This window comes from Stomoxys calcitrans, chromosome 3 (assembly GCF_963082655.1).
Source record: "Stomoxys calcitrans chromosome 3, idStoCalc2.1, whole genome shotgun sequence".
Lineage (NCBI taxonomy): Eukaryota > Metazoa > Arthropoda > Insecta > Diptera > Muscidae > Stomoxys > Stomoxys calcitrans.
The window spans coordinates 121,185,455-121,199,768 of record NC_081554.1 but is presented as its reverse complement, the minus strand read 5'-3'; the positions used below and the strand labels follow the sequence as shown (position 1 = coordinate 121,199,768).

The 14,314-nt window shown below is 38.5% G+C and overlaps 1 protein-coding gene and 1 long non-coding RNA gene across 3 annotated transcripts in view; one reads left to right on the top strand and one right to left on the bottom strand.

The window, feature by feature from the left end:
* Nucleotides 1–3,152: 3,152 nt before the first annotated feature.
* Nucleotides 3,153–13,417, bottom strand: LOC131995816 (uncharacterized). The gene is made up of 3 exons (XR_009397638.1): nucleotides 13,312–13,417; nucleotides 11,533–11,929; nucleotides 3,153–3,255 (listed from the first exon to the last, which is right to left on the bottom strand). It is a non-coding gene; the product is annotated as an uncharacterized LOC131995816 (long non-coding RNA).
* Nucleotides 11,914–14,314, top strand: part of LOC106094207 (uncharacterized) — a 201,285-nt gene continuing 198,884 nt past the window's right edge. The window contains exon 1 of one of the 2 annotated variants that reach the window (XM_059364956.1): nucleotides 11,914–12,105. In XM_059364956.1, the coding sequence (XP_059220939.1) occupies nucleotides 12,026–12,105 (80 nt within the window). In that variant the 5' untranslated portion in view covers nucleotides 11,914–12,025. The remainder of the gene's footprint in view (nucleotides 12,106–14,314) is intronic. The other variant, XM_059364957.1, reaches the window with a different exon arrangement.

Sequence of the window (14,314 nt, the reverse complement as noted above, 5' to 3'; positions counted from 1 at the left end):
CCGAACTTTGGATACCCACCACCTCGGGTATATATGTAAACCACCTTTCGTCAAAATCCGGTGCAAAACTCATACCTTATGTCCCATAGCAGAAATATGTGGAGGGGCTTAACTTAACTCTTTGTCCCAAATTTCGGCAACATCGGACAATAAATGCGCTTTTTATGGCCCCAAAACCTAAAACCGAGAGATCGGTCTATATGGCAGCTATATCCAAATTTGGACCGATCTGTGCGATAATGCAGAGGTATGTCAAGGGGCTTAACTTAATTTACTGTCCCAAATTTCGGCGACATCGGACAATAAATGCGCCTCTTAATGGCCTAAGACCCCAAATTGAAGGATCGGTCTATATGGCAGCTATATCCAAATATGGACCGATCTGAGCCAAATTGATGGAGGACGTCGGAGGGCCTAAGGCAAAGCATTGTCCAAATCCAAACCGATCTGAGTCATATTAACGGAGGATATTGAAGGGCCTAACAAAACTCACTGTCCAAAATTTCAGCAAAATCGGATAATAAATGTAGCTTTTATGGGCCTAAGACCCTAAATTGGAGGATCGGTCTATATGGCAGCTATATCCAAATCTGGACCGTTTTGAGCCAAATTGATGGAGGACGTCGGAGAGCCCAAGACAACGCACTGTCCCAAATTTCAGCAAAATCGGATAATAAATGTAGCTTTTATGGGCATATGACCCACAATCGGAGGATCGGTCTATATGGCAGCTACATCCAAATCTAAAACGATCTGAGTCATATTAACGGAGGACGTTGAAGGGCCTAAGAAAACTCACTGTCCCAAGTTTCAGCAAAATCGGATAATAAATGTAGCTTTTATAGGCCTAAGACCCTAAATTGGAGGATCGGTCTATATGGCAGCTATATCCAAATATGGACCGATCTGAGCCAAATTGACGGAGGATGTCGAAGGGCCTAACGCAACTCACTGTCCCAAACTATAGCAAAATCGGATAATAAATGTGGCTTTTATGGACCTAAGACCCTAAATCGGCGGATCGCTCTATATGGCAGCTATATCCAAATCTGAACCGATCTGAGTCATATTGACGGAGGATGTTGAAGGGCCTAAGACAACTCATTGTCCCAAATTTCAGCAAAATCTGATAATAAATGTGGCTTTTATTGGTCTAAGACCCTAAATCGGAGGATCGGTCTATATGGCAGCTATATCTAAATCTGGACCGATCTGAGCCAAATTGAAGGAGGATGTCGAAGGGTCTAACACAACTCACTGTCCCAAATTTCAGCAAAATCGGATAATAAATGTGGCTTTTATTGGCCTTAGACCCTAAATCGGCGGATCGGTCTATATGGGGGCTATATCAAGATATAGTCCGATATAGCCCATCTTCGAACTTAACCTGCTTATGGACAAAAAAAGAATCAGCTCAATATCTCTATTTTTGAAGACTCTAGCGTGATTTCAACAGACAGACGGACGGACATGTCTAGATCGTCTTAGATTTTTACGCTGGTCAAGAATATATATACCTTATAGGGTCGGAAATGGATATTTCGATGTGTTGCAAACGGAATGACAAAATGAATATACCCCCATCCGTCGGTGGTGGGTATAAAAACGAATTTGAAATCCATTTTCGAGGCCAATGGCAACATGGTGTTCAAATAAATGAAATACAGATATATGAGAATTGAGCAAAATGCTAGTATATATTCAGGGCTTAGTGTTTGGGGGACCACCCACTTCCCAAAACACCACTAAATCGGGCATATTTACCGACCATGTCAATATGGAGCTCAAATGAAAGGTATTTTAGATTAGAAAACTAATCTGATAACCAATTTTTGGGCCAAGTGTTTAGGGGACGCCTCATCCTATAAACTCCCCTGAAAGCAATGCCAATATGGGGATTAAATAAATAGTATTTGAGAGAAGAGCACAATGCTGAAATTTTTCTCAGGGCCAAGTGTCTGGGGGGACCACATCACCTCCGAAAACATCCCTAAATCGGACAAACGTGTTTACCGATCATAGAAATAGAGAACTCCCACTGCAAAAATCCCCATGAGAATACCGGGCTCAAATAAAGTCTTTAAGAATGTATTGTAGTATATCTAACATTCAATCTTAGGGGACTCTAAAACTGCTGAGCGAATTCACAAACCAATAAAGATCATATGGTAGTTAGATAAAGGCATTTATATTGTTATACTATTTTCATAGCAAGGTATTTCAGTGAATTCTCTTTAACTGTCGAAAATAAATATTTTAAGAATAGTTTTGTTCCATATAAAGTAAAAGGAGACGCGGTGGAGCGGGCCTGGCTCAGCTAGTTGATTATATTAATTAGGTTAAATAAACTTGTTTTTGGAAGAATAATCAGTGCTCTAACAATTTGTTTATTGTGTTGATTAACGCTTTAATTGAATTATTAAGCTTGTCATAAATGCAAATTGTTTATTAATAACACAATAATTTGTTTTGTTATGATATCCAACAACTGTGCCAAATATGGTTCAAATCGGTTCATAACCTGATATAGCTGCCATATAAACCGATCTGGGATCTTGACTTCTTGAGCCTCTAGAGGTCGCAATTATTATCCGATTTGCCTGAAATTTTGTACGACGGATTCTCTCATGACCATTAACATACGTGTTCATTATGGTCTGAATCGTTATATCGGTATCGATGCAGCTCCCATATAAATCGATCTCTCTATTTTACTTCTTGAGCCCACAAAGGGCGCAATTCTTATTCGAATTGGCTGACATTTTACACAGGTCTCCAACATATAATTTAATTTAAACCGGACCATATCTTGATATCGCTCTAATAGCAGAGAAAATCTTTTCTTATATCCTTTTTTTGCCTAAGAAGAGATGCCGGGAAAAGAACTCGACAAATGCGATCCATGGTGGAGGGTATATAAGATTTGGCCTGGCCGAACTTAGCACGCTCATACTTGTTATATATATAGATGGATATTTTCCTGATAAGTGAATTTGATTAATCGCGGATAAAAGATTAAAACTATTGCAATATTTTTGTCTTTTTATTAAAAAAAGCTAATCAGTATTTTAAGCGCATAGGTTTAAAACTACATAAATTGATATCGTTGGTTTTAGTTTCAACATCCAAGTCACAATTTTCAACCGTGATTGCCTTTTGTTGTATTGCTGTCTTTGTAAAACGAAGTTTTTGGGTTCAATCAAAGTTTTCAGAAGTTGGCATATCATCAAAGGAACACAATTTTCGGCACCTTCTCTGTAATGAGGAAAATATTTTTATCTCTTCTTCTTATATATAAAATTCAATTTGTGTTTGTTTGTGTGTTCCTTGTAGACTCAAAAACGGCTGAACCGATTTTCTTAAAATATTCATAGATGGTGCATAATGATCCCATTGTGAAAATAGGGTACTAAATTTTTTGATATCTGAAGGCGTGGCGGCCCCTCCCCTTACCCTAATTTTCAGAAACGCCAGATCTCGGAGATAGGTTATGCGATTTAAGCGAAATATTGTGTGCTCTGTTATAGTAACCTTAAAAGAAAAATTTGGTATAAAAATTTCCGATGGGTTAACTAGGGGGGCCGCCCCACCCCCAAAACCCACCAAATATATTCATAGACCAATCACGACAATATGGGCCTCGAATGAAAGGTATTAGCGAGTAGAATTTGAATCTATCTGATCTCCAAATGTGGGACGTCGTGTCCGACCACCTCAACCCCAAAACACCCCTATATTGGACATATTTACCGACCATGCCAATGTGGGATTCAAATAAAAGGTATTTACGAGTAGAATACAAATCTGATATTCAAATGTGAGACCAAGTTTGTGGGGGTCAGCCCCTTCCCCAAAAACCTCCAAACAGGACTTATATACTGACTACGGTAAAATAGGGCTTAAATAAAAGGTATTTGTGTAGAATACGAATCTGATATTCGAATTCGCGACCAGGTGTTTGGAGGGCCGCCCCCTCCCCCAAAAACCTCGCCTAAGGAGAACAAATTTACGGCTAAAGCAATATGGGGCTCAAATGAAAGGTCTTTGGGAGTAAAGCACGAATCTTATATGAATATTCGGAAAAAAGAGTCTATGGGGCCCCACCACCCAAATAGGAAGTATTTGCTGACCATTGAAATATGGGGCTCAAATGGGAGTTATTTTAGAGAAGAACACGAATCTAATGTATATTTTCAAGACCAAGTCATTGAGTGGCCGCCCCATCCCCTAAAACACCCCCCAATCCGGTTATATTTGCTGACTATGGAAATGTGGGGCATAAATGGGAGTAGAGCACGATTCTGATATTAACATTCGTGACCAACTGTCCAGAGGACGTATTGTCTCACTAAGACAATTTGAGTCTTCAAGACAGTGGAGCTTGATATTGATAGCTTTTAGGATCCATATCCCAAACCGAACTTATTTGCTGACTTTTGCAATAAGGGGTTTAAATAAAAAGAGATTAAACAAGTAAAAAGGCGTCAAGTTCGGACGGGCCGAACTTTGGATACCCACCACCTCGGGTATATATGTAAACCACCTTTCGTCAAAATCCGGTGCAAAACTCATACCTTATGTCCCATAGCAGAAATATGTGGAGGGGCTTAACTTAACTCTTTGTCCCAAATTTCGGCAACATCGGACAATAAATGCGCTTTTTATGGCCCCAAAACCTAAAACCGAGAGATCGGTCTATATGGCAGCTATATCCAAATTTGGACCGATCTGTGCGATAATGCAGAGGTATGTCAAGGGGCTTAACTTAATTTACTGTCCCAAATTTCGGCGACATCGGACAATAAATGCGCCTCTTAATGGCCTAAGACCCCAAATTGAAGGATCGGTCTATATGGCAGCTATATCCAAATATGGACCGATCTGAGCCAAATTGATGGAGGACGTCGGAGGGCCTAAGGCAAAGCATTGTCCAAATCCAAACCGATCTGAGTCATATTAACGGAGGATATTGAAGGGCCTAACACAACTCACTGTCCAAAATTTCAGCAAAATCGGATAATAAATGTAGCTTTTATGGGCCTAAGACCCTAAATTGGAGGATCGGTCTATATGGCAGCTATATCCAAATCTGGACCGTTTTGAGCCAAATTGATGGAGGACGTCGGAGAGCCCAAGACAACGCACTGTCCCAAATTTCAGCAAAATCGGATAATAAATGTAGCTTTTATGGGCATATGACCCACAATCGGAGGATCGGTCTATATGGCAGCTACATCCAAATCTAAAACGATCTGAGTCATATTAACGGAGGACGTTGAAGGGCCTAAGAAAACTCACTGTCCCAAGTTTCAGCAAAATCGGATAATAAATGTAGCTTTTATAGGCCTAAGACCCTAAATTGGAGGATCGGTCTATATGGCAGCTATATCCAAATATGGACCGATCTGAGCCAAATTGACGGAGGATGTCGAAGGGCCTAACGCAACTCACTGTCCCAAACTATAGCAAAATCGGATAATAAATGTGGCTTTTATGGACCTAAGACCCTAAATCGGCGGATCGCTCTATATGGCAGCTATATCCAAATCTGAACCGATCTGAGTCATATTGACGGAGGATGTTGAAGGGCCTAAGACAACTCATTGTCCCAAATTTCAGCAAAATCTGATAATAAATGTGGCTTTTATTGGTCTAAGACCCTAAATCGGAGGATCGGTCTATATGGCAGCTATATCTAAATCTGGACCGATCTGAGCCAAATTGAAGGAGGATGTCGAAGGGTCTAACACAACTCACTGTCCCAAATTTCAGCAAAATCGGATAATAAATGTGGCTTTTATTGGCCTTAGACCCTAAATCGGCGGATCGGTCTATATGGGGGCTATATCAAGATATAGTCCGATATAGCCCATCTTCGAACTTAACCTGCTTATGGACAAAAAAAGAATCAGCTCAATATCTCTATTTTTGAAGACTCTAGCGTGATTTCAACAGACAGACGGACGGACATGTCTAGATCGTCTTAGATTTTTACGCTGATCAAGAATATATATACCTTATAGGGTCGGAAATGGATATTTCGATGTGTTGCAAACGGAATGACAAAATGAATATACCCCCATCCGTCGGTGGTGGGTATAAAAACGAATTTGAAATCCATTTTCGAGGCCAATGGCAACATGGTGTTCAAATAAATGAAATACAGATATATGAGAATTGAGCAAAATGCTAGTATATATTCAGGGCTTAGTGTTTGGGGGACCACCCACTTCCCAAAACACCACTAAATCGGGCATATTTACCGACCATGTCAATATGGAGCTCAAATGAAAGGTATTTTAGATTAGAAAACTAATCTGATAACCAATTTTTGGGCCAAGTGTTTAGGGGACGCCTCATCCTATAAACTCCCCTGAAAGCAATGCCAATATGGGGATTAAATAAATAGTATTTGAGAGAAGAGCACAATGCTGAAATTTTTCTCAGGGCCAAGTGTCTGGGGGGACCACATCACCTCCGAAAACATCCCTAAATCGGACAAACGTGTTTACCGATCATAGAAATAGAGAACTCCCACTGCAAAAATCCCCATGAGAATACCGGGCTCAAATAAAGTCTTTAAGAATGTATTGTAGTATATCTAACATTCAATCTTAGGGGACTCTAAAACTGCTGAGCGAATTCACAAACCAATAAAGATCATATGGTAGTTAGATAAAGGCATTTATATTGTTATACTATTTTCATAGCAAGGTATTTCAGTGAATTCTCTTTAACTGTCGAAAATAAATATTTTAAGAATAGTTTTGTTCCATATAAAGTAAAAGGAGACGCGGTGGAGCGGGCCTGGCTCAGCTAGTTGATTATATTAATTAGGTTAAATAAACTTGTTTTTGGAAGAATAATCAGTGCTCTAACAATTTGTTTATTGTGTTGATTAACGCTTTAATTGAATTATTAAGCTTGTCATAAATGCAAATTGTTTATTAATAACACAATAATTTGGTTAGGACCGATTTCAGCCAACATTTTAGTTGACTATACAAATTTTTTTATTTATATCAAGATTTACATTTTTCTGTGAAAACCTTGAACTATCACAGTCAATTTATTCAGTAAACTCAATATTTTCATCATGGTAAGGTACACGAACGAGCAACGACTGCAAATCAAAAAAAATATACTACCGATAATCGCTGCCAATCGTCACGTTGCCGTCAATGGACAACGTTGCCGCACCATGCTCATTTATTAATTTTGGCCTGAATTGGAAGATATGGACCTGGACGACATATGGTTTCAGCAGGACAGTGCCACAAGCCACAGAGCACATTTTACAATCGATTTATTGAAGAGTAAGTTTGATGAGCGTGTTATCTCAAGAAATGACCCAGTCGATTGGCTGCCTCGTTCGTGCGATTTGACGTCTCCAGACTTATTTCTTTGGGGCTATGTCCAGTCAATGAAAGACCTCAGAGCCAGCCGCGGTGGCCATATGAACGAAGTAAAATTCCATTCATTAATGTTTTGATTGTACTCCAAGTCGATAATAAAGTTTTTGAAATATCTCAAATAGTTTGCGTTTTATTAAAAAATCCCAAAATTTTATTTTCAAAAACATTCTGAAATTGAGATCAGATATTCCAACTTCTTGAAAATTTTAACTAGATTTTCGTTCACTCGTATATACCTAAAATAAGGAATTGTGTATACCAAATGGGACAAAAAAATCTTAAGCCCAAGTCATGGTCAATTTTACTACCATTCATTTTGGATTAACTTTTTTTGAGTGTAAGCGCAGTATACACCTCTTGCGACATTTGTTATATCCTAAACGAAATTTTCGTTACCTGTAGCGTTACCGAGTAGGCAGCTTTTTACATAACAGGTTGACATAATAGGCATTAGTGAATTTTTTCTTACAACTACGAAAATTTATGTTTTAATAGCTCCATGCAACATGAAATAAAGTTATCTTATATAAAAAAATCAATTTGTGTTTGTTTGTAGGTTTGTTTGTATGTTTGTGTGTTCCTTATAGACTCAGAAACGTCTGAACCGATTTTCTTGAAATTTTCACATGGTGAAAATAGGGTACTACATTTTTTGATATCTGAAGGGGGGCGGACTCTACCCCTTACCCTAATTTTCTTAAACGCCATATCGCGTAGATGGGTGGTGCGAAATTTTGTGTGCTCTCATATAGTACCCTAAAAATAAAAATTTGGTATCCAAATTTCGGATGGGGTACCTAGGGGGGCTGCCCCACCCTAAAACCTACCAAAAATATATTTAAAACAATCACGACAATATGGGACTCAAATGAAAGGTATTAAGGATAAGAAAACGTATCTGATATCAAATTGTCGGACCAATTGCTCGGGGGACCACTGCAACCACCAAAACCACCCCTAAATCGGACATATTTACCGACCATGGCAATATGGGACTCAAATGAAAGGTATTTGCGAGTAGAATACGAATCTGATATCCAAATGTGGAACCACGTTTCTGGGGTCCACCCCTTTCCCATAACACCCCCCAAACATGGCCTATATAGTGACCATGGGAAAATGGGGCTTAAATAAAAGATATTTGAATGAAGAATACAAATCTGATATCCAAATATGGGACCAAGTGTTTGGGGGGCCGCCTCTCACCAAAAACATCCCCTAAAGGGGACAAATTTACGACCATAGCAAGCTCAAATGAAAGGTCTTAGGGAGTAAAGCACGAATTTGATATCAATATTCGGGAAAAGTGTCTATGGGGCCACCCCACCCCCACAACACCACCCAAATAGTAAGTATTTTCTGACTATTGCAATATGAGGCTCAAATAAGAAGGGTTTTTAAAGTGGAGCACGAATCCGATATATATTTTCAAGACCAACTCATTGAGTGGCCCCACATACCTCAAAACACCCCCAAGCCGGGCATGTTTGCCAACTAGGGAAGTAGGGGCTCAAATTAAAGGTATGTCGGTGTAGACCACGTATCTGATATCAACATTAGGGGCCAACTATCTAGCGGACGTCCCTCCACCATAACAACTCCCAAATAGGACGTATTTGCTCATCAAGACAATTTGGGGCCTAAGGAGAGTGGAGCTAAATATTCATAGATTTTAGGGCCAATACCCCAAACCGGACATATTTGCCGACTTTAGCAATAGGAGTTTAAATGAGATTAGAAAACGAATTTGATATCCAATTTTGAGGGCAATGACGATATGGAGTTCAAATAAATGATATATAGATATAAGAGAATAGAGCACTTTGATGATATATTTTCCGGGCTTAGTGCTTGGGGGACCACCCCAATAAAACACCCCTTAATCGGACATATTTACCGAGCTTAAATGAAACGTATTGGGGGATAGAGCAAGAATTGATACCCATTTTCGGGACCAATTTTCCGGGGGTATACCCCTTTCCCAAAATACCCCACAAGCAGCACTTTTTTAGTGACCATCGCAATATGGGGTTTAAATAAAGGTATTTGGGAGAAGAATACGAATTTAATATCCAAATGTAAGACAATGGTTTAAGGGCATCATCCCTTTCCCAAAACATCCCAAAAGGAAAAAAATTTTCGACCATGCCAATATGTGACTCAAATGAAAGGTATTTGAGATTAGAAAAGGAATTTGATAACCTATTTTGGGGCCATGTGTTTGGGGGACGTCTCATTCAGTAAACTCCTCTTAAGCCAATGGCAATATGGGGTTTAAATAAATGGTATTTGAGAGAAGAGCACGATGCCGATATTTTTTCAGGTCCAAGTAACTGGGGGACCACCTCTCCCCCGAAAACACCACTAAATCAGACATCATGAGAATATCGGGCTGAAATGAAGTATTTTAAGAATGGAGTAAACCTTACATCCAAACTTAAATTCGTAGACCAATAAAGATCATATGGGAATCAGATAAAGGCACTTATATTATTAAACTGTTAGTTAAGTTAGCATGGTATTTCACAAAAAGATCTTTAATTGTCGAAAATAAATATTCCAAGGAAAGTTTTGATCCATATAAAGTAAAAGAAGGCGCAGCGGAGCGGGCCCGGTTCAGCTAGTAAATTATATATGTATATTCTTGATAGTCTTGAAATTCAAATATGTAGGCTCTTTGTCGACGTCGAACGCAAGCGTTCGTTCGGCCTGCAAACGATAAAAATCTGATCTGGGTTTACCGGTAGCGTTACCGAGTAGGCAGCTTTTTACATAACAGGTTGACATAATAGGCATTAGTGAATTTTTTCTTGCAACTACGAATGAAAATTTATGTTTTAATAGCTTCATGCAACATGAAATAAAGTTATTTTGAAATAAAAACGATTTATTACAGCACATATGTATGTGCCTTGTTAGCCAAAAATGATTAAAATTCGGCCAAAATAATAAATCGGTGTTTGTCGCCATCATGTATTTTACGCAGCTGGTTTTCAGTGGCGACATAAATGTCTTGGCTGCGACCGAAAATTTCGCAGAGGTGCATACTCAGCTTTAAAGTACATTGCCCACTAAATTCGGATTTATGGCCTTTTCGCGAGTTATTTGTTTTGCAGGTTTACCATACAAAAATAAATCAAATTTTTATTGTAAAATCTCAAAGAAACCCGATTTCTTGCCTGAATAATCGGTAAAAGTACCAAAAAATGCAACTGCTTTCATAAATTGTGTAGAGATGTGTGTGTGTGTGATATGCACATTCATTTATACGCATGTACGCTTGTGTATATCACGTAAAGCCCCCAAAAACGCAGTGTAAACGGACAGGATTTGTGTTTGGATTTAGTTAAATCTAGATTATAAAAATTTCAATGTAAACGTGCTATAAATAGCAATTATGTTGACAGTGATAGCATAAATCATAACGGACTTTAGCTAAATCGAATAAGAAGTGGCCCAACCATATTCTCACAAACTCAAATTGAAGTTCATATTTTTATACCCTCCATCATAGGATAGGTATACTAATTTCATCATTCCGTTTAAAACCCCTCGAAATATGCGTCTAAGACCCCATAAGGTATTATTTTAAATTTTGCATGAAGTGTTCTGGTATGACTCCTAAAAACTGTGTTAAGTATGCTCTAAATCAGTCCATAAACCGATTTCCCGATTAGACTTTTTGAACCTCTAGAGGGCGCAGTTCTTATCCAATATGGTTGAAATTTTGCATATGTTGTTTTGGTATGACTTTTAACAACTGTTCTAAGTATGGTCCAAAATCGGTATATAACCTGCCACATAAACGGATTTCCCAGAGGCTTAATTTGCCTGAAATTTTGAAGGTGGTAGTTTTCTATGCATCTAGGTATCATTCAAAGATCTTGACAAATGCGATCCATGGTGGAGGGTATATAAGATTCGGGCCGGCCGAACTTAGCACGCTTTTACTTGTTAAGAGCTTTGTTTCGGCCTTTCCCGGTTTCAAGTCTATTAATTTTGGTTCGAATTACAATACAAGAACCAAAATTACATACAGCAAATTCGAAGAATTGCCGCTTTATGTAAACCTTTTGCAACAATCACCTTTTATGGCCTATTAATCATATAAGTTTACCTTAGAGATAGATCTTCGATTATATGGTTCGAGTTAGCCTTCATAGGGTTAAATTTTCCCACTATTGTTGTAATGCGCATGTGAACAAAAAATCGCGGTTGTTTGGCCTCTGTACATTCCACTGGTGCTCGGAACACATGCTTACACAGGACGAGGGGTTTGTTTGTTTACAATCCAACTACCTCTATTTTTATTTCCATTTTTTTACTTTTTGTTTTGATATGCATTTTCATCGGCATTCCATAGGGGTTAGTCGCACAAACGTGAGAAGTTTTACGAGTGGTTGGAAATCAAAATCAGTGTCCCATCAAGTCTATAGCGTCTAAGGACTCGCCATTCAGTGGATGCGGTATACATATTTCGGTGGGTTAACTGAAGCTTAGTCGATTGGTGGTGGCTGGCAAATTACAAAACAAAGAAGTGTATCTTTGAAGTAGGCAATAAAAAATTAAGGAAAAATAATAAAATAAAATACTATAACAAAATTTAAAGAATGGCTGAATCTAGAGATAGGCAGTACCAAAAACTGCCTCCCGGATGGGATTGCAAATTTGACCAGGCAACCGGAAATTGGTAAGTGGCAAGAAAAATCCTTAGACATACTAAAATGGCGACGATTGCCAGCGAAAAGAGCTTTGTTAAAGAGTATTTTTGTCTCGTTTGCAAGTTACAGTAACGACATTATTTCCTCAAGAAATTATTGCATGTTTCTGATTGTGTAATTATTTAATTTCGTCAAGATTTGGGTCGGTTTCAATGTAAGGACAATAGTACTTACAAACATGCATATACTTTTATGTGCAGGGGACTGAGACCCCGAAATGTGTTTTATGTGCGTAGCAACGTTGATACATTAGGAGAACATTAAGTAGTGTTTTATTTTTTTGGAGGACAGAGAAGTTTGTGGGCACATCAAATTCCATTTATTTACATGCAAAAAGTGGGAGGAAGCCGACATGTTTTTAAAATAATGTGGTTGCTTTATTTTAGTTGGTAAGAGAGCTTATTAATGTTTTCTTTTTATTATGTTTTTTTGAGCCATCGTGGCGCACATATTAGTATTTTCGACTATGACTCCGAACTGGCGAGAACTTCAAAGACATTTTGAGCAATGCTTCTCCACTTACTAAATGTTAGCAAGACTTCTGAGTATTTCAATTTTGTAACTCATAAATCTCTATAATATGGCATTGCTCTGCAGCACGCCGTTTGGACTCGACTATAAATACAAACCTCAATATCAATAACACCCAGTGGAATTAAAAATATCGAAAATTTATGCTGTAACAATAGCAAATATTTGCTAAAATGTCAAACATGGTCTGCTGCTTTGAATGTAGCCCATCAAGTCATAAATACTTTCTATAGGATGGGATAGGAAATGCTTTAAAGTCTAATCATATTCTCCACATGGCCTTTACATGCTATCACTTGCAGCACCGATTTTGCATAAGTAAGCTTGTGGTCCTACGTATCCTGTTATGATACCGAAGGCGATACTGACCTCCTTCTTACTTCCTTTCAGTAATAGCATCGTCTTCTAACGATCCGGATCTCCCCGCGGAATTTTCGTCATCCTACCGACCCTTTCGTTGTGTTACATTCGCGTTTGTAGCCTACGCCTTTATTTCGGACTGCGTCGACCCGAATGGCTTCGCGTTACCAAGTTTATTGACGGCAGTTCTCTGGCCTATTCTTTTCCCATTACTGCGGTATGGCCGGGCAGCCAAATGATGCGTATCGTTCCATCCTCAGAAACGTCGTCAATCTCTTTCTTACCCTCCAAGACTGTTCGAGATTTTACCGTCCTGTATGTTATTGCCCTGATGGTCAGATTCCAACCAAAAACGCGTTACTTTATTGACAAGGATTTACGATGACACAATTACACAAAATTGAAGCTTTATATTTGATTTTTACAAAACGTTTGGTAAACTCGATTGCTAAACGCCAAGGCCACCCCCGTTACCTGTATTATCTTTTCATTTCTTCATAAAATTGATAACATATACATTGCTGTTCACAAGGATAGAACCACTGAAATATTTCCTGAAAGATGGATCTTACCAAAGATTGGGGGATGGCGCTCACTGATACCAACAAAAAAATAGCTTTGAGTTCTGTATAACGGTATTTTTTCGTTATTTATGGTGTACGTGGTGGTATTTATACCTACCACCAAAAGATAGGGTATATTAATTTAGTCATTCCCTTTGTAACATATTGAAATATCCATTTCCGACCCTACAAAGTAAAATTCGTCGTAAAATTCTTATACGATTTAACGACGCCCCTGTGTCCGTTTGTTGTAATCACTCTACAGTCTTTAAAAATTGAGATATTGAGTTGAAATTTTGCACAGACATGAATGGGTAAAATCGGACTATATATATAAATATAGCTGCCATCAGGGGCGTAGCCAGGGGGGGCGGCCCTCGGGACCGAAGAATATCTAAGAAGTTTGGAAAAAATCGGTTCAGATTTAGATGTAGCTCCCATACATATGTTCGTCAAGTTTTGGCTAATTTGTCATTTGTCCACTGTGTTTATTGCAGTTTGAACATATTTGCTCGAAATTTGATACGGATTGTTTATATCCATCTGAAAACATCCGCCGCGGTCCATAAAAATTTGTTCAGATGTAGATATAGCTTCCACGGCACCGCCCGACTTTTTCCTTTCCTTACTGGTTTTAATATACAAACCATCAAATGCAACAAGTCTCTTAAATGTATTCCAAAAAACACACTCCTTAGACTTTTGAGAAAAATGTTTGTTGGAT